Raw genomic sequence first — 21,837 nt, forward strand, 5'->3', positions numbered from 1 at the left:
ATCCAGCCACGCAACGTTTCCTTGTTCTTACATTCATTTTTATTTTTAATCAGAATTGTCTAGTCCAGCTCGAGGATAAAAAAACTTTATATCTGACACTCGAATTTTGAGGCTATTAAATTGCGTCGATGAATATTATCGTTTTTAAAAATAGTAAATAACACAAATAAATTCGAAAAACTTCGATAAAAAAAAAAGAGAGTCGAAAAAATCATATAAAAAAAACCGCGAGTCAAATCCGAAAGATTAAGGGTAAGAGGCAGGTTAATTTGGCACGGAATACCCCATACATACAGGAACGGTGGGATAAATTCCTGAGCCGAGCGACGCCGTCGACACGTCCCACCTTTCTTCTCCTTCTCCTTCTCCTTTTCTTTTTCTGTTTTCGTTTTCATTGAAATTGTGCTGCCGGCTAGGCTAGGTAACCCCGAAAACGGAGAATTTCCCAACATTCGCAACCTCGGTTCACCCTCGGCGAACACTTCGCTATAATATAATTCACGTCTCGCCCTTCTCCGTCCCGTCTCGCTGACTGGTTCGTCTTTCAATCCGTCCTCCTCTCCCTCCGGCGGCACCATAGCTTTAAGCTCACCCATCCTCTCCCGTCGCACGTTGTATCATCGCGAAAGCTATATAACCTCTTTACGACGATCAAGCGATACGTTGTTCGTACATATTCCTAGGCGTGTATTACAACGCAACGTTTATAAAGTAGCGATATACCAACGATAGAATGGTCCGTTGTCCGTTAAGATTCAACGCGCATGCGCCACGATCCTAGAGCGTTTATTTGCCACGGTGACCAACCTTCGTGAAATTAACCTCGAAAAAAAAAAAAAACAACAATTCGACATTTGTCACCGGCAGTTACGTTCGACATCGACAGCTGTCAAAATTTTTGAGGTTACGTTCGCTACGCGGTTGGTCACCCTGGAAAACAATCGCTCTCGGATTGCAGCGCATGCGCATTAAGATCGTGTTCGGAAATTGACTGACCGTACTGTCAGTACTGAAAATCTACAGTATACGTCACTTGGACTATACTATTTTCAGTACTGACAGTACTTTCAAGTCAATTTCCGAACACGCCCTAAGTCTTGACAGACAAGGGATCATTTGGGCGTTTGAAATCTAACCTGTACATGGATTCCCGCCGTTATGTTGTTCCAGAGGTGCGATCAGCCTGGTGATCCCAACCAGCGTGCAATGTGCGTTGTTGTAACAGCCCTTCCGGCCTTACAAGCAATTATGGAAACGACTCGATGACTCGCGTGGGTATGATAATAGCGTGCTCACTCCGGACCCCCGAACACCAACCCCTGGCAGGTACATAACCTCGACGATATTTACCTTATACCCTCGTATTGTTCCGCCCTACATCCCTTCGGAGAACCGTGATGGCCTATTCTAGTGTTTTTTTTTTCTCACGTTTGCTTATCTTCACCTTCCCCCAGCAGCCTCTTACGTCTGTCTGCCATGGCGAAAACGGCGATTGTCTGTGGTTATAAATTTCACCGATATGTGTGGTGAGGGTGAGAATGTATAAGAAAGGTTGGCGAATGGAACCGAGTTTTCAAAAAACTCGGTGATCTATTTTATAGAATAGAAATGTCGAACAGTCGAAATGTTGAACGTTACGGAATTTTATGACTATTTTACAAGTTTTGCCTCGCTGTATTCGGCGACCGATCTTAACGTCCCCTGTGAGAACATCGAAACTGATCTATCAAAAATGGACCCACAAAAAAAAAAATGTATATACATAAAAAAAAAACACAAGGCTAAATAACTCGAGACAAGAATGATGAAGACATAAAAGACTGAAGCCAAGAATAACACGTACAAAAAAAAAAAAAAAAGATGAAATTTACAAAACATTAAATTATACCAAGTTGAATTAAATTAAAAAAAAAATTAAGTTAATTTTCGAATGTGATATTTTTGTTATGGATCACTTTTGCAATGGGATATTTCTATTTGGGTTATCATTTCTGAGGCATTTCATCCTAGTACTGCTATATTCATATTCATTCTAACGATTCTATATTTCGGTTTTCGATACTGCCACTTTTTTATATATTGATTTTTTTATAATCTGTCTTTCCATGTTTTGAAATTCTATGAATAGAAAGCAGCTGGCGAAAAGAGGTTACAGGCTGAACTGTGCAGATGAAAAAGTTCGCTGATCGCTTATTTTCAACTTTAGAATTTTTTGTGTCCAACGATTAATAAATCCGTTTCAGAAGCTACTTTAAGGCGCTATTAAGATTGATTTTTCTCAATTTTGAACGATACGAAAAAAATATTCACGTACGTTGTAATAATTGAAAAAGACAAACATCGGTCGTGATGGTCGGAAAAAAAAATTTTTTTTATAAATAAGGGTATAACAAGCGGGTAAAAATTGACTGCAGCCTGAAGAGAGTAAAACTTTTGACATGTCCTAATAAAACGCCCTTCTGCAAAATGGTCAGAGTTGTGATTTTCCAGACCTGAAATAGTCTGGATCTCGTGAAAACTCGGCTTTTCATTTTTAGAGTGATCATAACAACTTCCCATTCTTCTCTGAATTATAGTACGAAAAAGTGAGAGGCTGGAAGTGAATTTTTAAGCAATAAATGTGAGAGCATCAAAAAAAAAAAAGAAAAAAAAACAACGAGTAAAAATTTAGCAATTCAGTGAGTATGCGACTGCAACTTGGCAAGCCGGCACATTTTATATCGCTTTCCGCAATAAACAGGGTGAGAACTATCATCCTGCTGAAGTAATAGCATATTCGTACTGATGCAGCTTCGGTGCGCGACTTCTGACGTAGAAATTCTAAAAATTGTTTACATTAATCAAAATGGTCAGACAAATTCCTAGCATATCGATCGGCGACTTCGATACCATAAAGAACTGCTAGTGCATTCATTTTTTTTTTTTTTTTTTTAACAATAAATGAAATATCTTTGTAGTTTGTGAATTCAAATACAGACTCAACGTGATTAATCATTAATCAACAAACGAATAAGGAACAATCTTATTCATCACAAAAATCATTCGAATAATATTATATATAAAATTGGTTTCAAATACATTCAGAGTTTTTTGAAACAAGGCGATAGAAAATAAATAAAAATTCATATAGAAATCAAACATTGCTACCTACTATAATTGGAAATAACGTTTTGACATGACACTCCATAAAAATGCGTGAATGGGTTGACGCGTTTGTAATTTTCTTTGAAATTATCGATTGTGTGCGAGGTTTATTTTGGAATTCTGCAAGAGTGTGAAAGCTTAAAATTGAGTAAAGAAAAACACGAGGATACGAGGGGTGTAAATGAAAATTGACACAAATCAGAACAACGGAGAGCGTCTCTGGCCTCATATTTTTCAACTCGTATAAATTCACAATGAACTTTACGTATCCATTGCCTGATTCTCGGGATTCGCGTCAACGATCAGAGCCGCTGTCACCGCAAGATGATATCAATTTCCATTTTTCGAAATTGTCATTCTTTCCGTCGACTTCGGATTTTTCCTTTTCCATATTCAACGGTTTATTTTCCTGCACGGACTTGACTTTCAGAAACGGATTATACGACGCACAGTCCGAGAATTAAAGAGGAATTCATTAGGAACTCGGGATGAGGAGGGATTTCGATCTAATTCCGATCACCCGATTGGAGTGCAGAAATACCTACATACGCCATTTACCAATCTTATTTACCGGAGAAAGCAAATGAGAGTGCTCATTCGAGTACTTGATCGTAATATCGATATCGGAATAGTCGAGCTTTATACATATACATATATATATATATACGTCGTAAGTTTCATCTTGACACGTGTCGAGATTTTCGCATCCGCAATTTTCAATGAATTTCAATAAAATTTTCTACGAAATATTGTCTTCTTGGTCTCGGTTTATTGGAAATTTTTTCGAGTCTCTTTTTAACTTCGCGTTTCTCGATTTACAGAGAAAAAAGGAAGTTATTTTTACCGAGTTACCGTATTTCAATGATTTTGGTCTCAATCGGCGCGGTTCTATTTTCACGTAACATGTGCCTGAAGGCTTCGTTGATCGCAAATCTCATTTTGCGATTCAAAATTCGTATTGGATATTAGTATTTTATTTTTTCAGTGAAATTTGGACCTGCAGTTTAAAAACAGCCTAAAGCCGCTTGTTTTGATAGCATTCGGAACGACGTAAAAGTGAATTAGACTCTATAGATGAAACTTGGACAAGAAATCAAAGTACTGATGTATTATAATCAGGGGCATGAAGCTTTCGAAACTTTTATTATTATAGACATTAAAATGACCACATTTTGTCTACCTATATTTCGTAGAAAATGAACAACTTTAAGAACTAAAAAAACTGGACTTTATTATTCTTTTTTGCGATACTTTCACTGAGAAAAATTTCCTTTGTTACAGTAACTAAAAAAATTCAGTAAAACAGATATCGTTAAAAAAACTGTTCGAATATTGTTCGAATTACGAAAAACGAGGTACGCGTAAACATTTTGCGCTATCCTCGATCCTTTTTTGGTTATTGCAACGCAAAATCAGTTTCTGAGGTTTACTCTACTTTTTTAGTTAAACAAGGCTTTAACGTCAATTTATTGTTGCACGAGCATTAAATTTTCGCAACAGTTACAAGAAAATATAGCAACAGTGATCGTAATGAGAAAGAATAGTAACGGATACTAGACTTTCCGGTAACAGCTAGAAAACTAATTTTCATTTTCTACCCAGAACTATATTTTTCGATTGTCGTAAAAAATGAAAACAGTCAAGGACTGAGCGGTAACTGGAACTAAAAATTTCTTCTAGTGTGGTATGTAAATTGATGATTTGGTCAACGGGGCTCCTATAATTCATCGGTGACAAAGTCTGCATGGATAAAACGGAGTAAGAGAATTGTCCATAGTCACGAAGAGACTGTTGACATTTGAGCACGGAGGTATAGCGCATATAAATCATCGCAGTGTATCCAAGATCGATCCACCTTATGGCCGGAAAAGCAAACCTTCAGACTTTCGGATCTCAATTTAAGGTTTAAAAATACACGATATAACGCGTGCGTGACAAAAGAGCTAAAAGAGAGATCGAAAGAGATAAAATGACGGAATGTTATTTTTGCGGTAGCAAAATATTGTTGGATTTTTGGACGTTCGTTAAATCTCGGATTTCAAAAATCCGAAAAAACACGTACGTTTGATTATTTTGGTAATCGTAATATATTCGAACTGCGTAGAGAGGAAAGAAAATCACAATGAATTAGGAAATTCGATGGTTTAATATAGTTCGACATTCAATTTCAGGCGGATGTATTCGCTGACGGACAGCTTTTTAAACGAACATAAATTTATAAGTAGATATTTGTAATTCCGCGCGGTCATCTAGAAGCAATATCGAAGCATCCTCCGAGTTGTGTACGTTTGAAAAAAATAAAATAAAAAAAAAGACGATGCGTCATCAGAATTTAAGCCTCCGACGTGGATCCTGAAATAACCAATCGGTTCGCATTCTCCGAATCACGCAAGCTCCGAGCGCTGTGACTTTTTTTTTTCTTTGGATTGCTACTGACAAAAAAAAAAGAAAAATAAAAAAGAAGAGCAGAAAAAGAAACGTGAAACAAATTTAGAGAGTATGAGGTCTGAAGGTGTTGGATGAAGTGACTGAAAGAAAAAACCGCGATGGAAATCAAAGCTCGAGTATTTAAAATTAATGAATCTGAACCGCGCATCTTTTGGAAGAAGTTTTTTTTTTTCTTATTTAGCAGCACGATGTCTTCGTCATTAACGTAAAGTAATACGGTATCGAATATTCGTTACATGTGCTCAATTGTGAGAATCTTGAATACAGTGAAAGCACAAGTAATTGTTAACAAATTAAACTGACCACATGAAAATCTGACTCGATATGTAATGAAGAAAATTATTTATTCTTTTTGTATCGGACTGTGATTTTGGCAGAAAGGAAAGTAAAAGATTGAAAAAAAAAAAAAAATACTAAATTGTTGGTAAAAGCACAAAAAAAGTTGGATACTTGGGGGAAAAAACACGTTTTTAAGATTGTATCGTCCCAAAGCCAATTGGCTTTTGATTTTTTAACACGGTAGGAGTTGTTACCATGAATTTTTACGAAATGCGAATATATTTTGACATTTATGATTCGATGATTTCTTTTTTGACAAACACGCGAACTTTCGGAACCAACGTAATAATTTCACGATAATATCCTACGAGTCAAGTTTGAAAAATGTAACGTAATATTTAAAAAAACGAATATGAAATAAACGATATGGGTAATACATTTTTGAAAGTTCATAATTCTGCTGATCATCAAGGTTCGGATTAAATGGCATTCGAAATGTTTATTTTTATCACTTCCCAACATCGCATTTCAACGTCTAATCGTTTGCGAGTTGAAAGTAAATCAAAATAAAACGCATAATCTTTCAGTTATTTTACCGTGCAAAATAATTTGATGGAAATTGTGTCAGTAAAAATACTTCGAATAATTGTTAAAATTTTTTTGAAAAATTGACGCCATTTTTTCGCTCTACATTTTCGGTTGACTTACTTGATTCAAATCGATCAGGAACAACGAAATTAGAGCATCATGTGATCCTCGATGAAAAAATAAGAGATAAAAGAAAAACTATGAATCAGAAAAAATACAATCATTCTAAAACACGGTAATTCGATTACAGATAAAAATTGAATACGAATCAAGTACACAATAAACACCATGAAAAATTATATTTCTTCGAATAAATTGTTCCGAGAATTGTCAGCTGCTTTTTCCAATCAGGCAAATCTGTCCCTTTTTAGGAAGAGTGACTGAAATATGAAAGACGCGAAATATAAATCGTTCGTCTATTTCTAAATCCATCGAGGCCAGTTTCCTCGAGATGTTGAGTTACAATAAAAATGAACCGTGAAAAATTCATGCGTCTCGGATAGTGGAAGGAATTTTAGTCATAAATTATCCGCTTTGACTATCCCGCTTACAGAGGGCGGACTTTTTTTCTTTGAGCTATTCTGGAGCAACATCAACGCCGCGGAAAAATATCGCGAGATTGAATTAGGCGCGACCATTTGTACGGCTGTCAAATAGAGCCGATTTTCTTCTACACCGCCCAACGTTTTTCCACAAAAGTCTAACCCCTCGAGATTTTTCTTTCTTCCTTTTTCATTTTTTTACTCATTTTGTGCGAAATGAAATTTTATAAAAAAAAAAAAAAAATAATAGTTTCAGACCATGCATGAATACGAATTGATTGTAAATGAAACATTTTTTCGAATGATAAGTGGACATATTTTCAAACAATAACCGACTTGCTTCAAGATTCTCGTGCAACTTTCTGCAATGAGACATCATTTTCTAATATCGAGGTAAAAATTGAGAAGCAAATTTAATCTGTTTCAAAATTGCCGTATTTTTAATTTTTTTTTTTTTTTTTCTTCTTGCAAAATCTTGTAAAATGTCAGGTTCAATAAATTCACGAAGGAAATATCAATTCATTCGTTTCGGACGTAAAAAACTCGTATCGAATGATTCAAAATATGCTTGCGTACTCAAACTATTAAGCATTAAGTCGAATTTTTTATATTTGCCGCGATAAATTACGTGACAAAATTTATGAGACACGGAATAAAAGTCACAAGTATTCCGTACTCAAAAATCCTCGAAATTTTTACGCCGCATATTTTCTAAACGGTTCGTCCTAAAAATCTACGGCGTGTTCTTTCTCTACAAGGTTGCCGTTTTTTAGATCATTTCCCTAAGATTAGGGACTTTTTTTTTTTATCAGTTTTCACCATTTTTGTCGTAAGTCAAATCTGAGGGCGTACGCTTGTTCCTCGTTTAATTTCACACCAGGAAACCTATTTCGAACCACTTCGCACGAAAAAAAAAAAAAAAATCTCTGCGTGATCCAAAAAAAAAAAAAAAATTAAACGAAAAATGGCTCCGATTCAGCCAATAAAAAAAATTTTTTGCCAATTTTGGAGTAAATTCGTATGACTGACGGGATAAGCGACGCAATCGGTCGGTAATACAGTTCAATCCTAAAAGGCAATCGTCGTCCTGATACCCTGGGGTCCAGAGAATTTCTTCACCGAGAGTTTCGCTCCCGACTTTCGAGCACAAAAGCAGAGCTATACTTTCTTGCGAAATAATTTATAAGATTAGAGTATCCCCGTGTACGCTCTAATCTTGAAACTGATATATTATGTACATACATATAACGAAAGTTTCAAGTTGTTTGTATTTATTTCAGTGGTAGTCTACTCAAGTTTACGTTACGCATCAGCGTCCGCGGATCTTCTTTCTTATTCTTTACTTTCTTTCCAAGCTTAGATAAAAGCTGAATCACCGATACATCACACGTGCGCACACATGGGCATACATATATGTGTATATGTGTGCGTGCGTGTATAACGTACACGAAATGAATATCATATTCAGACCTCGTAATGTCAGGAAATGATTAACTGGTGAGACGAATGAAAAAGCAACGCTTTTCCCAACCGGGGTTCAAACAGTCATTTAGAATCTCAGAAATTCAGACAATATAATAGGAAAAATATGATAATAAAATTGAGAAATGAATGCTTCACCGGTGAAACACACAGATTATTATTCATACGCGTAAAAGTCGAATGAAACGGTGAAAAAAAAAAAAAAAAAAACACATATTCGCTCCAAGTAACAACCTTTACAGTGCCATGAAACAAAAAATACATGTATCTATTTACATAAAATCAACCCTGTCTGATACATATATAATATAAACGAAAATGTGCTTACGAGGCGCAATTTTTTGTTTCGATGAAAACATTTTTTCTTCTAGAGCTAATTATACAAACGCTTTCTGCCCGTGGGATGAAATTTTTTTTTTTTATACAATCAGTAAACATTTGACTTTATAAAAACTTGATTGACGAGAAATTGTTTCGAGTGAACCCGCTGTAGAGGTTTAAAATTGAGCAGCTAATCATTCAATGTCTTTTTTTTTCCTGCTGCTAACAAATTGGTCACCGTTTGAAGTTGAAATTCGATTTCTCGTCCAATTTTCACGACGCTTTCATTTAATTAACGAAAAATATCAGGGCTAAAAGAAAATACGGGATCGTAGTGAAGAGGATGAACTGTCTCGGGAAACTTTCTCCAAATTTGGATCGAATCGATTGAAATCGTATTTGAGATATCACGGGCAGGGTAAAACATGTGTTGCTCAACCGAGCGAAACGTTTGACATTACTGGTACTAAAAATGGTTCTCATTAATTTATCGTAACGAAAAAATGACTGGATAAAGTTCGATCCATATAATTTTGGATAAAACGAACCTTAATAAAACTGAACGATTCGTCTTCGGGGTGTAAATTCTTGAAGTTCGCCTCACCTCTTAGCCTTCCTTACTCTGGTAGATAATAAAACAGGTACCCGATTAAAAATAATCACGAACAAGTTCAGCGCAGGATTAATATATCGCTGACCTTCCAGCGCACTGTGTCAAGAGGCAAGGCACCTTCGGTATTCTCAAGTGTGATTATAGGTGTGTCGTTGTGCCTACCGGTGGGTAAAAAAGTATATGTTCAGCTCTTTACAGCCTCCAGCACCAGGGTAGATGTACAAAATGAAGAAAAATTGATAAATAATTTGCCGTAAAGTTGCTTACATTTCGTTATTATTATAGACGTCGAATACTCGACGTGTAATTGTGTCAAGGGTGTTGGAGATCTATCGAACTCTCATCAACGTCGAATCTCCTTCACTACTGGTTCATGTACCTAGCCAGGCTCAAGAACCACACTCGAGAGTCCGCGTAGTTTTCTCTTTGTGTAATCAGCACAAAACTCGGTGATTAAACGAGACCTTGGCCGCATGCAGGTACGTCATTGAATCGGGAAAAATTATGTCATGGGATACGTGTCCGCATTGACGGTCAGCTTTTCCTCGTATCGTAATAAATTTAGCCAAAAAAAAAGTGTTCAATACTTCCGTAAAACTCCAAATGCGATCGTGAAAGGCTGTCGTAACGGAAAAAAAAAATAAATAAATAAATAAAAAAAAAAATAAAACTAAATAGACAAAAACAAAGGAAAACTTTTAAACAAGTCCCCACATCCAAAGAGATAACCGAAAGAAACGATTCACACTGCTCGAATTAGGTAGAATAAATTTGACAAGGATTTCCACTTCGATGCTTTAATACAAGTATATGTATGTATGTATATATATATATAAGTATGAAAAAGAGGTAGATGTAATGAGAAGTACAAGCCTGAATTCAACCAAGTTCTCATTTTCCTCCGATTTCCCAAACAATTCAAAACCGCCATCTTTTTCCATAAATAAATTAAACGCTATCGCGGTGTACGATTTGTCCGTAATTATTGAGTTCACTGTCGCGTCTCAAGTTGTGCGAACGCAACTTTCACTTCTGAGGTAATTGAATTTCTAATTATTTTAATTTGGATCGTGCGAAGAGCTCGGCTACATTTTGCGACCCTTTGTTCGGTCGGCGAATTGACGCCTGTTCGAGGTAATTTCGAGCCATTGTTAACAGCTATGCTAAAATTCAAGCTTTCGCGTGCATGACACGTTGTTTAACAGAAGTTCCGTGACAAAGTTTCCGCTGTATAACTAATAAAATTTAACAATTAATAGCTATATAATAGACTGCCAAATTTTCACGGGTGAAAAAAAATAATCACGTCTGAAGCACGTATATATTTCAGGTATCGGTATCTGGTGTGATGTGTGTAATTTGTAAATTTATACACCATAATAATTACGCCTCGATTAACTTCCAATGCGGTTATTAAATAATATTAATTATATATCCGTATCCTGAAAAAATGAAAATATGTTCAATAATAGCAGGGTGACTTACCGATTACAGTGATCAGTATCAGGAGGCAGAGAATTGTTGCTGTAACGATCATTACTACGAGGTCGCGATCGCTCCCCGAGGCACTTCCGGTTGTCCAGGTGTCGTTTCCACCCCCGGCAACTGCGTCGTGTTCCACCGAGCCATTCCACGCCTCGCCAACCGTCTGCGAGCCGACCAGGGTGCCATTCGTCGATGTGCCCCGACCTCCCATCCCCCACGTCCACCATAACTTCTCACCACCCATCACTGAAAAATGCGAGTTGCAATAAGCTGGGAGTAGAGAAGTTTACTACAGTGTTCTAAACTGTTATCGCCGTAAGCGAGAGTTATGGTTCTCGGTAGAAAATGAAAATTAATTTTGTAGCTGTAATCGGGGAATTTGTTCGATAAGAGTTGAAACTATGGTAAAGCAGGGCGAATTGCCGGTAAGATAGAGCAACTAAATGATCCAATAATCTATAGAGTTAGTCTAAGTGTGGATATCCCCCAGTAATCAAAATCATAGAAAAGGGTTTGTGTCTTGGCTAAGTGTCGGTAACACGGCGGTATAGAAATCTGTGCCCGGAACACTTTTTATATATCTATTCAGAAAATTCAGCATGTGTTACTACTCTTTTCGATTATCGTAATATTACAATACCCATAATTGTGCCATATTTTCTGATAATTACAATAACATTTAAGCTCACTCCGATACGCAATATACCGTTTATTGTAATTATACTCGTAAAGTTTTGGTTTTCGCTTCGCAATATCAGTGATCGTTAAACTATTTGGCAAAACGTAGTTCGAATACAGGTATTATTATGAGGTTGAGTCTGGTAGTTTTTTATTCAGCGGTAGTTTAGTTGAACAAAGTAATAAACGGTTCGATGAGCATCCGCGATGGGAACATGAGATGCAAACGACTGAAGTTCCTTGATTGGAAACCTTCCAGGTATAGCGATATTGATTGAATTTTCCACTAACGAAACGAATCCATGATGCGCCAATTTATTCAATACCCAATTGGCGGTAAGGCCAATATGTTACAATTACGTGTAATTTTGTTATCATCCCGTTTCATCAGCAGGGAAATTGTGTTTCCCCGATCTTCGATATGAAAAATGAAAAATAAATCTCTCCCTCTACAATCAATATCGAATGATCTGTACCTACACGCGGTTAAAAGTATAGCTGATCTGCTATCAAAGCCTTTGAACACCTGCTCCAATATGAAGAAAATTTAACGCCTCTACAATTATTACACAATGATGGGAGACTCGCGAATACCACGCAATTAATTATCGTGAAATATTCTGTAACGACGATGCAAAGTTATCATTAATTTCTCAAAGATAATTACAGCCGTTTCTCAGTCCTGTATTACACATATATACGTCAGAACATACCTATTAATTATATACATATTTTTACTACAAAGATGCAAAGAGATTCGCGAAGAACAAAAGCAGAATCCGGATATTGGTGTCAATTTTTTTTATTTTTTCCAAGTTTTATTATCAGTCAGTCATTGAATTGTCGCATCCGGTTCGATCGAGTCTACATCGAAAAATTTAAATGTGTAAGTTAGACCCGTGAGTTTTTCCATCCAGCTTACGAGCGATAAGATTATGTTTACTTCCGACCAACCGCTTTCATCTAATATTTTGAATACTTTTCACTGATCGTAAGTAACTTGGCGAATGATTGGCGTGAAAACAACTTTAACACGTGGCAATTAAATTGCACAGAAAAAAGAAAAAACGTCGTAACTCTTGTTATTTACAATTTATAACCTACACAAATCCTCACAAGGGCTTGAAAATATGTAACGGCGCAATGTTTATAAAGCAAAATAAAACAACAAAAATTACCAACGCGTGCGAGACGTACAGACTTAAGTCTGTGGATTTATCGAGTGTCGGTTCATCGAAAATAAATTTCTGCATGGAAAAAAAGTGTGAAATTTTAGTAAATTTCTTTACAAAAGTGTAAAAATGTTTCCGTAGACACGAAAGCTAACTACGGATATAACGGAGCGATCGATCGTTTCGCATTTTCGGGATTGTTAGTAATGTTTTATATCCGTATATATTTGTACACGGCGCGTACTGTGGGCGAATTGAAAAAAATGTTTGAAAGACGTTTTATTGGAAGGAAAGAAGGGGTGATGAAATTACCGACCGCATTTTTCCTCTGCCGTATCAAGTTTCGAATTCTATTGATCACCGTTTCCTTGACGTTCGGGGAGTTGGGGGTAAAAATAAAGGCGAGATAGACAGAAATTAAACAATATTACTCACCTTGTGCAACCCTTCCGCAAAAGGCATCCTACGGCACCGAATGTTCATTTTACGTCGCTTTCACGTTCCGTCATTTATGTTTGATGTTCCGTCTCCTTTCGGGCTCTGCTGCCTGGAGGTCGGGTCGACTTCATCTTCGAACATCTGAAAGAGACGGAAATTGCACAGATAAGAACTCGCGAAATGTCAAATGTCAAATGTCAAATTCCGCAGAGTCTCTTCTTCTCTATCCTTTCCAATCTCTCTCTCTCTCTCTCCATGTTACGTTACTTTTATCTATTCTCTTATATTTTTGCACATGTTCCATAACCTCTTTACTTATTTATTTATTTAGAATTTGCTTATTTATTTATTTATTTGTTCTATTTTTCAACTCTATTTTTTGTTTTTTGTTTTTTTATCTTATTTATTACTATGTCTTTATTTTGTAATCTCTTTCGGTCTGTTTACTTTTATCTATTTTTTATCTCCTTCTCTAATCATTATTTTTCATTATTTTTCAACCTGAATTTTAATTTACATACGTTAATTTGTTGTTAGCTTTATCGTGCTCAATGCTTATGCATATAATCTGTTTCTATGAGCTTTCTGTACGCTGCCTAAGGAGACCTGTCGCAGGGCAAATAAGCTATCTATCTATCTATCTGTCTCTGTTTCTCTTTCAGCATCGCTAATTGTGTCTAAAAATTTGAACCAACATACAGACAAACAATTATAATGAGATAGGCATGCAACTTGCACCTTTTTGATCTCAATGATCCTAAAATTATAAGTAAAAGTAGCCCGAAAATATTTGATTACGATTAAAACACCATAGTTTTATCATTTTCATCCTTTTTAATCTAAAATTTTTTCTCCAACCCTTCATTTTTTTAACGGATTTTAATTTTTCAAATTTTTGATCGCCACTGTTGAGTCTTCTAAAAACAGATGCCTCTTGTATCGTCAACTGACCTGTACATAAACAGTTTTCCTTTTCCACCATTATCCGATTTGTGTAATTTCATTTTTATTCATCCATGTTTCATTTGTATCATGCATACAATTTTCTGTATTTTTTTGTATACCCATTTTTGATACACAGAGATTAATGATTGGTTACTGTTGTATTAATTGCTACATGCTGGCACCGGCGTTGCGAGAATGGCTCAATTGGGAGTCGCGCTCGTTGATTGGACTGAATTACTCTGCACAGTTTCGTGAAACTAATTTAATTTCAATAAATTTTAACAAAATTTAACGTCATTGATGCGAATGAATCGACCATGAATAAAGGACGAAACGAATACGATTACGAAGACAAGATTATACTTACTGTGTTTCGGACAATCTGGATTTGACAACGACCATAACCATTTACAATTTTATTCTGCCCTATACATAATAATTTCTATAAAATTGCAAAAGAAACACGACGCGCAAAAATATTCAAGTTTCTTAACAATCGCTTTTCTAGTAATCTCTCGATTGGTGAAACTATTATTCGTCCATTATCGATTCAGATAAAAAAAAAAAAAACATGACAGTGAATATCGCGTGAAATAACGAAAGAAAACGGAACTCTAATCCGATTTCCAGAAACTTCGGAAATGTTATCGAATTTGCTCAAATTTTTTCGAACTGCGTATCAGCTTTCATCCTGAATTCTGGGCGAAGTGCGCAGTTCAGTTTAGTAAAAAAATACAAAGGCTACCAAAACTTTGATAAAACATTCGACTCAGTCGATACCTCATTGATCTGTCGCGATAGCGGTTTTGGTATTCATGAATGTCCGTCAGAAATGGAATGAAAATTGATTTATGACTCGCTGTCGGTAATGTAGGAACATAGCAGGTATAGATAGCTTGATCAAACCGACCTGCAACGATATTATTGTAACGACGTGTGTTCTGCTGCAGATTCCCCGCAACGAGATTTACTGCTCGTTAAATGCATGCGATATAAATTGCGTCCCGAATGAAGCCTGTTAGAATGAATAATCGGCAAAGTATCTCTTCCTCACTTTATCCATGCGTATACATCTCTCTCTCTCTCTCTCTCTTTCCCTCTCAAGACTCTTATCTATAATGCGCAACCCATAACCGCTATAACCTTAATTTCTAATTTTCATTATCTTTATATTCTTGACAATCTATACAATCTGTTACACTCGTAAATTTTCCTCCTTATCACAGTGCACACCATTTAGATGTATTAATCACTCTACAATATTTGGTAACTTGGGGCACAATGGACCCCGTGAAAAATTTACCAGCAAAAGAAGAAAAAAAAAAAGAAGAAGAAGAAGAAAAAATAAAACTTTTGGTTCAATAGTTTTTATAATTAAGAGTGTAAGCGATTTCTTAAAAAAATAGAGTGTTTCGAATTATATCGAATCCTTCGTAAGTTTTGCACGATAAAAGAATTTTTTTAATCGTCTTTTCGAGTCCGTCGTACCCCAAGTTCCTCTAATACTACGCCGAAGGATTTCTGGTTCAGTGTAGTTTTAAGTTACTTCAAGTTAGCCTCTACGTCAGTAAATTTGTATCTCACATTAAGAGAAATTTTTAGCTCCAGTTACCGCCGAGTCCTTAAGTATTTTCAATTTTACCACAATCGAAAAATATAGTTCCAGGTCCAAAATGAAAATTAGTTTTCTAGCTGTTACCGGAAATTCTAGTATCTGTTACTATTCTTTCTCATCACGATCACTGTTGCTATATTTTCTTGTAACCGTTGCGAAAATTTAATGCTCGTGCAACGATAAATTGACGTTAAAGCCTTGTTTAACTAAAAAAGTAGAGTAAACCTCACAAACTGATTTTGCGTTGCAATAACCAAAAAAGGATCAACGATAGCGCAAAATGGTTAGGCGTACCTCCTTTTTCGTAATTCCAATAATATTCAAACAGTTTTTTCAACGATACCCGTTTTACTGAATTCTTTTGGTTACTATAGAAAATGAAATTTTCCTCAGTCTACTCATTTTGTATTTTTGAGTGTCCACCCTGGTATAATAAAATACGCTGTATTCCACTCTATTCTCTCTGTGGGTATTTTTTTAAAAAGCTGTTGGAAATCGACCTCGCATCGATGACGCGCGGTTGAGATAAGAATTTCAATTTTCCCAAGTTCAACGAGATAACCCGATGTTGTAATAACGCGTTGATACGAAACCGCGAGTCATGTGTAAGCGTCGTGTGTAAGTTACTAGTTTTCGAAGATAAAAAATGGCCGGAGATTCGGAATACTGCGAAAAAGTCCGAACGACGCTCCATGGAATCAATTACCTCAATTTCCCGCCAAACTTACCTACGTCTCTATGATTGATCGAAGACGAGACGTTTCGCGAATCGTTAGGCAATTCCAAGCCGGCCAATTGGCAGACGCGAATGTTAGGAAACCCTGCCGAGTATGGAAGCTGGAACAGCAACGACGGCCTTCAAATTTTCTTACAAAGACGATAGCAATGCGTTCCGTTTCGGATATAGTTACGCAAAGTTAGTTACACGTATGCCTCCATTGGCTTCGACACGGGGTAGAATAATAACTGTAATTGAGATCCGAGCGAGACGAGGACGAGGAAGAATTAGAGACGAAGGAAGACCGGCCTTCAATTGGTCCTTGATCGATTTCACATTACGCCCTCCAAGTTTATATGGTATCTAATTGGTAGCCGTGGGTCTGCAGTGTCTGCGGACTATACACGCCAAATTGCGAGATCTGTTGCTTAGTTATTTATAAAAGTGAGCACGATTTTCCACCAACAAATTGAATCGACTGGGATTTTACTTTTATTTCTCTTCGTTTATAGTTGACTCGGTAAAATCCAACAGCGTGAAGAAACCGATGAAAATTCTTACTGGCGACACATGACTTTTCGGAAGAATTTAAAATATGGAAAATTACGCTGTAGAAACTTTCGTATGACAAAAATTAATTTTCAATTTCATTGAAATTGATTTATTCATTCTCCCGTGTCGAGATTTGTAATTTTTTGAACGCATATTTCTTAACTTCGTAGAAGAGAGAGAGAGAGAGAGAAAAGAATAAACAATATAGGTCTTCGAAACTTGAGCTCGCGTATGAAGCTTTATAATAGAAATATCTCGTGGGAAATTCTAAAAAAAAAAAATAAGAAAAAAACTTTAAGCAAAACATTGTGTTTTTTATAAGTAGGGTGAATTTTTTTTCTAAATCCCTTCACATGTTCGATTTCCCATTTTTTCCAAGTCTTTCGGGCTCACTTACAAAATCATTGTATGAAAAATAATCAGACATTGTTCAATACAAAAATCTGTTTACTCTATATATTTATTGATATCGAATTTGCTCATATTTATCTCTAGTATATGTATAGTAGAACATTTTGAATTCGTCTTTTTTCTTTTTCTCAGGCTGAATCCATAATCAATAATAGTTGTAATACGTTGTAATACGTTGTAATATGTTGTTTATATATATATAAAACTGGATACGTGTTTCGAAAAGCTTTATAGAGAGTCTTCCGACGCGCTCGGCAGTTCTACTAATCGAATAATGGCCTTGGAGTAATTAAGGCGAGCAATGCTAATTAATATTTGTTCTTTATATTGTAAAAAAAGAAAAAAAGCGCCGCCCGCAGCATCGGACAACCTTTCAGCTGTTATTTCGATACGGGCGAAACTGCAGATCGTTACACAGGTATCGCATCCGCGGTGTAAAATTACCCGGAGAAAAAAATATTTGCCTCGAGCGAATTCTTCGGATACCAATATATCAGTATTTAATGACGTATCAGGCGTCCCGGTCTAGTCAAAAACCTATTGAAACAAAATCGTCTCGTTTCTTTGGAAGGTAAACTAACCGATACTGAGAAACTTAACGAATTTCGCTAAACTTTCTGTTATACGAAGTGAAAATAGTGATTCGAGATAAAATATAGGCTGTGAAGATTAAAAAGAATTATTTCGATGGCAAAAAATTTCTATTTTCGTTAATTAAATATTGAAGCAAGGTTTCTGAAAGGATTGAAAACCCAAATTCTTGTCTAAAGTGGGTTTTATTGTTTTGTTTTATGATTTCACATCGTTAAAATACCGATCATGTCACCGATTTTGATATCAATTTTTCTACCAGTGTCAGTTTTATTGGGCATTACAGGGGCGTAATCAAGGTAATGAATGAATCGACAGGCGCTGACAAATATGTGGCGTAGATGACTGCAGAGCTAGTTTAACAAGAAGCCGCAGAAACTCAAATTGAAAGCTAAAATTCCAATGCTAGAGTTTCCGCTTGTTTAATTATCCGTAATCACATGACGATGTGACGAACGCTTTATTATCAGCCGTATGATGCGCAATACTCGCATGAATTTTGGCATATTTACGTAATACTCAATTAGGCAAATAACATAGTATACATATACTTTATAAACTGCAGTAACGACGTGCAGTGATTTGCTCGGTAGATAACAACGTGATAAAAAGTCGGTAGACCGTTTTTCACGAATCGATAATATCGAAATAGGAATACTTTTTTTTTTCACTCAAGCTGAGAAAACGTTCAAAAAAGATTTTTTAGATCGTGAGAAAAAAGGAAACCGTTGAAAACCGTGTTTTTGTGATCTGAAAAAATTCGTGCATGTCCGAATTTTAGTTTCAAAATTTTCGAAACATCTGCGACGAAGACTGGATTAATTAATTAATGGGGGGGGGGGGGGGGGGGGGGGTTGTCGATGTCGGAGAAGGATTGCTTGGGGTGAAATGTCGCTATGCAAATTAGTACAATTTTAAATCATAAGCTGAAAAAAACCACTGCGGAAAAGACAATTAGGGTGATTCCTTTTGCCGGAATGGCACGAAAGGGGCGATTTATCATAATAACAGTTGGACATGCTAATTATAAAACTGAATCAAGCAACTTTTGGTTAGAGCGTAAAGTTTGACAGTTGCGAAAATCTGCTGGTTAAACATATACAGGTGAAATATACCGAGTGACTCCATCTTCTGTTACAATGTGACGCGCATGCGCCAAAATCCGAGAGAAATTCTTTGCCAGGGTGACCAACCGTTGTAAACGTAACCTCAAAAATGTTCACAATTCTCGCTATCGGTTGTATTCAACACGGATAGCTGTCAAAATTTTTGAGGTTACATACAGCGTCGCAATCCGTTATTTGAATTTATGACGGCTGGTCGACAGATATGAATTGGTCTGTTCGCGAAATCGCTTATCGTCACGATTTAAAATAAAAAAAAAAAAAAAAAAAAACAAGAATATCGCCGATACGCTTCGCTTCATGCCTCCGCAGTTTAAATTTTGATATCAGGATTCCCTTCGATAAAATGGAGTTAATATACTGTTCAACTGTTTTTTCATTAAAATTTCACAATTTCGTTAGCTTATTATGTTCGATTCATCATTTTTTTGAAATTTGAAAATCTACAACCGATTCTTATTCGTTAAGATTCAAGTTTTCGATTCATATCTGTTTCGTAACTTGATTATCGCAACTGTATTTTTAATCAATATTCAAAGTAAAAATAAAAAGGTGGCACGAAAAAATCGATTTTCACGAGTCGTTTTCTCGAAGACAAATAACTGTATTGAATGGGGATTTAGACCATTTGGAAGAGCTTGAAAAACTCTGAAGACTACTTATTGATTCCATTTTAAAATTGATTAATGAAATTTCGGGATAGTTTTTTTACGCTCGTGAAAAATCATAATGACGGCACTCCAATTGTTTTGCCACTCTTCATATTAATCTTCGATTTGACCAATTATATCTTCCAAGTTTAAGGCCGTTTCAACCAGTAGCGGTTCAATACTGCTCGAAATACAGTTTAAACTACATCGAATACCGCGTAGCGTTTCATCAATTTTTTCCCTCAGTTTCCGAAAACCTTTGCAAGAGACTGTGCAGGGTCAGCCGTCGCTGGGGACGAGTTTCAGGGATCCGAAAATCAGAGAAAATTGTACTTTCCAGTGTCGAGCTAACTGCAGTGCTGTGTAACAGTCAAGCAATAACAATAATCACTTTTATACCAATGATAATAACAATAAAACTTTCAGTTATTCGGATAATTCACCAATACATTGTCCAATATTCTCCAATACTATAGGGTGCAGTTATCGCAACTGTCTGAAAATTATTCGTCACATTTATATTAATTAATACCTGCTGGGTAATTACAGCGTATTTGAACGTTTCGAAGTGTAAATTCAATTTTTTAGTTATTATAAAATGATTCCTTGATTTTTTGATTTCTTTCGGATTTTGCGCAAAAACTCCGAACTAGAGACCGTTTGTTACTCAATTGTCGTAAAGTTTCACGAATGTAATACTTTGATAAGTGACAATGGCGAATTTTGAAAATTACGGTAATTCATCTCCTTACAGATTTCTTCTTCTCTTCCCTTTTGAGCGCACAAAGAGGCTGTAATTAGAATATAAGAAAAGGCTTAATCCTTCTGAACTTGGCATTGTTGACGTAACGCAGGAGATGTTTTTGTTCTGATAGTATTTTAAAGAAAATGTACTGAATAAAATTTCCACTAATTGTCAAAAAACCAGTTCATACGCCTCGCGTTACATAAAAATTATGAAGCATACAGATCCACGGATCAATTTTCATCCACTCTGTTTTCATCAAAATTGTTTCCATCGCGGTCATTGTCGCAAATAAAATTGGTGAAATAAAATTTGTTTCCAGATCGGTTATTTCTCGCCTTCAAATTTTCCATTCATTGATCCTCGAATCCTCTATTTCACCCTCCGGTTCCCTGTCGTTAAAAACAAGTCATCGAGGTCGATCAGGTGCGAAATGTGCAGCGCGTTTGTAGTCGGGAAACGCACCTGAGCACCCTTTCATTTTAGATCGAGCACACAAGCGGCATCGGATGGATATTGTGTGCGGGTATCGCGTTACATGCATAATTACGCTGTCTAATGGACTATCATATCAACTGTCACTGAGGTGGTTAAATATTGCTCGGCAATTAGTACCTATCACAGGGTATGCACGTGTAGGCGGTGTAGAATTGATTTCACTTTCATTTACACAGACACACGCACGCACGGACGCTTTCGCTTTCTCCTTCTCCGACTCTCACCGCAAACAATAAACCTGCCGGGGTTATATCAGTTTGTAGTAACACAAATGTATGTGGAACCACCGAAAATGCTCCATGCGAACCATGATATTCGACTCGGATTTCAATCATTGAACCAGCCTTCCGTAAAATTCTGCTCTCCGACTCCTTTTCCCGATACGTATAACCGATATCGAGATCGGTCTCATTTGCATCGATAACGCTTTTCTCGCACGCTTATGCAATTTCAATTTTATGAAACGCGTCACGGGAAAAATGTTTCCAGAAAAAATTCCACACTCGTTGGGATATCGGAAATCTTTCCCGAAAAATATCAAACGCGGATTAAGACCACGAATTACTTCAGAATGATTTAAAATTATCTCGAATAAGAACGATTTCGGTCCTCATTTTTTTTTTTTTTTAAATAAAAAAATCTATAAATTACACATGCTTCTCGTGATCGAGCAACAAGCATCGTTTCGATTGCAGTTTCAATCCACCAAAATCGCATGACACAAGGAAAAGAACAGCAGGTGTGATATGAGAATTGCAACGTGAGTCTTAAATTCGACGAAGAAGATGAACGAAAATG

At 36.3% G+C, this 21,837-nt stretch overlaps 1 protein-coding gene across 3 annotated transcripts in view; it reads right to left on the bottom strand.

The window, feature by feature from the left end:
- LOC124297803 (5-hydroxytryptamine receptor-like) overlaps positions 1-21,837 on the bottom strand; it is a 175,396-nt gene that overhangs the window by 117,661 nt on the left and 35,898 nt on the right. For 2 of the 3 annotated variants that reach the window (XM_046749121.1, XM_046749119.1), the window contains exons 2-3: positions 13,188-13,331; positions 10,903-11,148 (exon numbers count right to left, since the gene is read on the bottom strand). In XM_046749121.1, coding sequence (XP_046605077.1) covers positions 10,903-11,146 — 244 coding nt within the window. In that variant the 5' untranslated portion in view covers positions 11,147-11,148; positions 13,188-13,331. Of the gene's footprint in view, positions 1-10,902; positions 11,149-13,187; positions 13,332-14,141; positions 14,166-21,837 lie in introns of those variants that run through there. The other variant, XM_046749120.1, reaches the window with a different exon arrangement.

Source organism: Neodiprion virginianus, chromosome 2 (assembly GCF_021901495.1).
Source record: "Neodiprion virginianus isolate iyNeoVirg1 chromosome 2, iyNeoVirg1.1, whole genome shotgun sequence".
Taxonomy (NCBI): domain Eukaryota; kingdom Metazoa; phylum Arthropoda; class Insecta; order Hymenoptera; family Diprionidae; genus Neodiprion; species Neodiprion virginianus.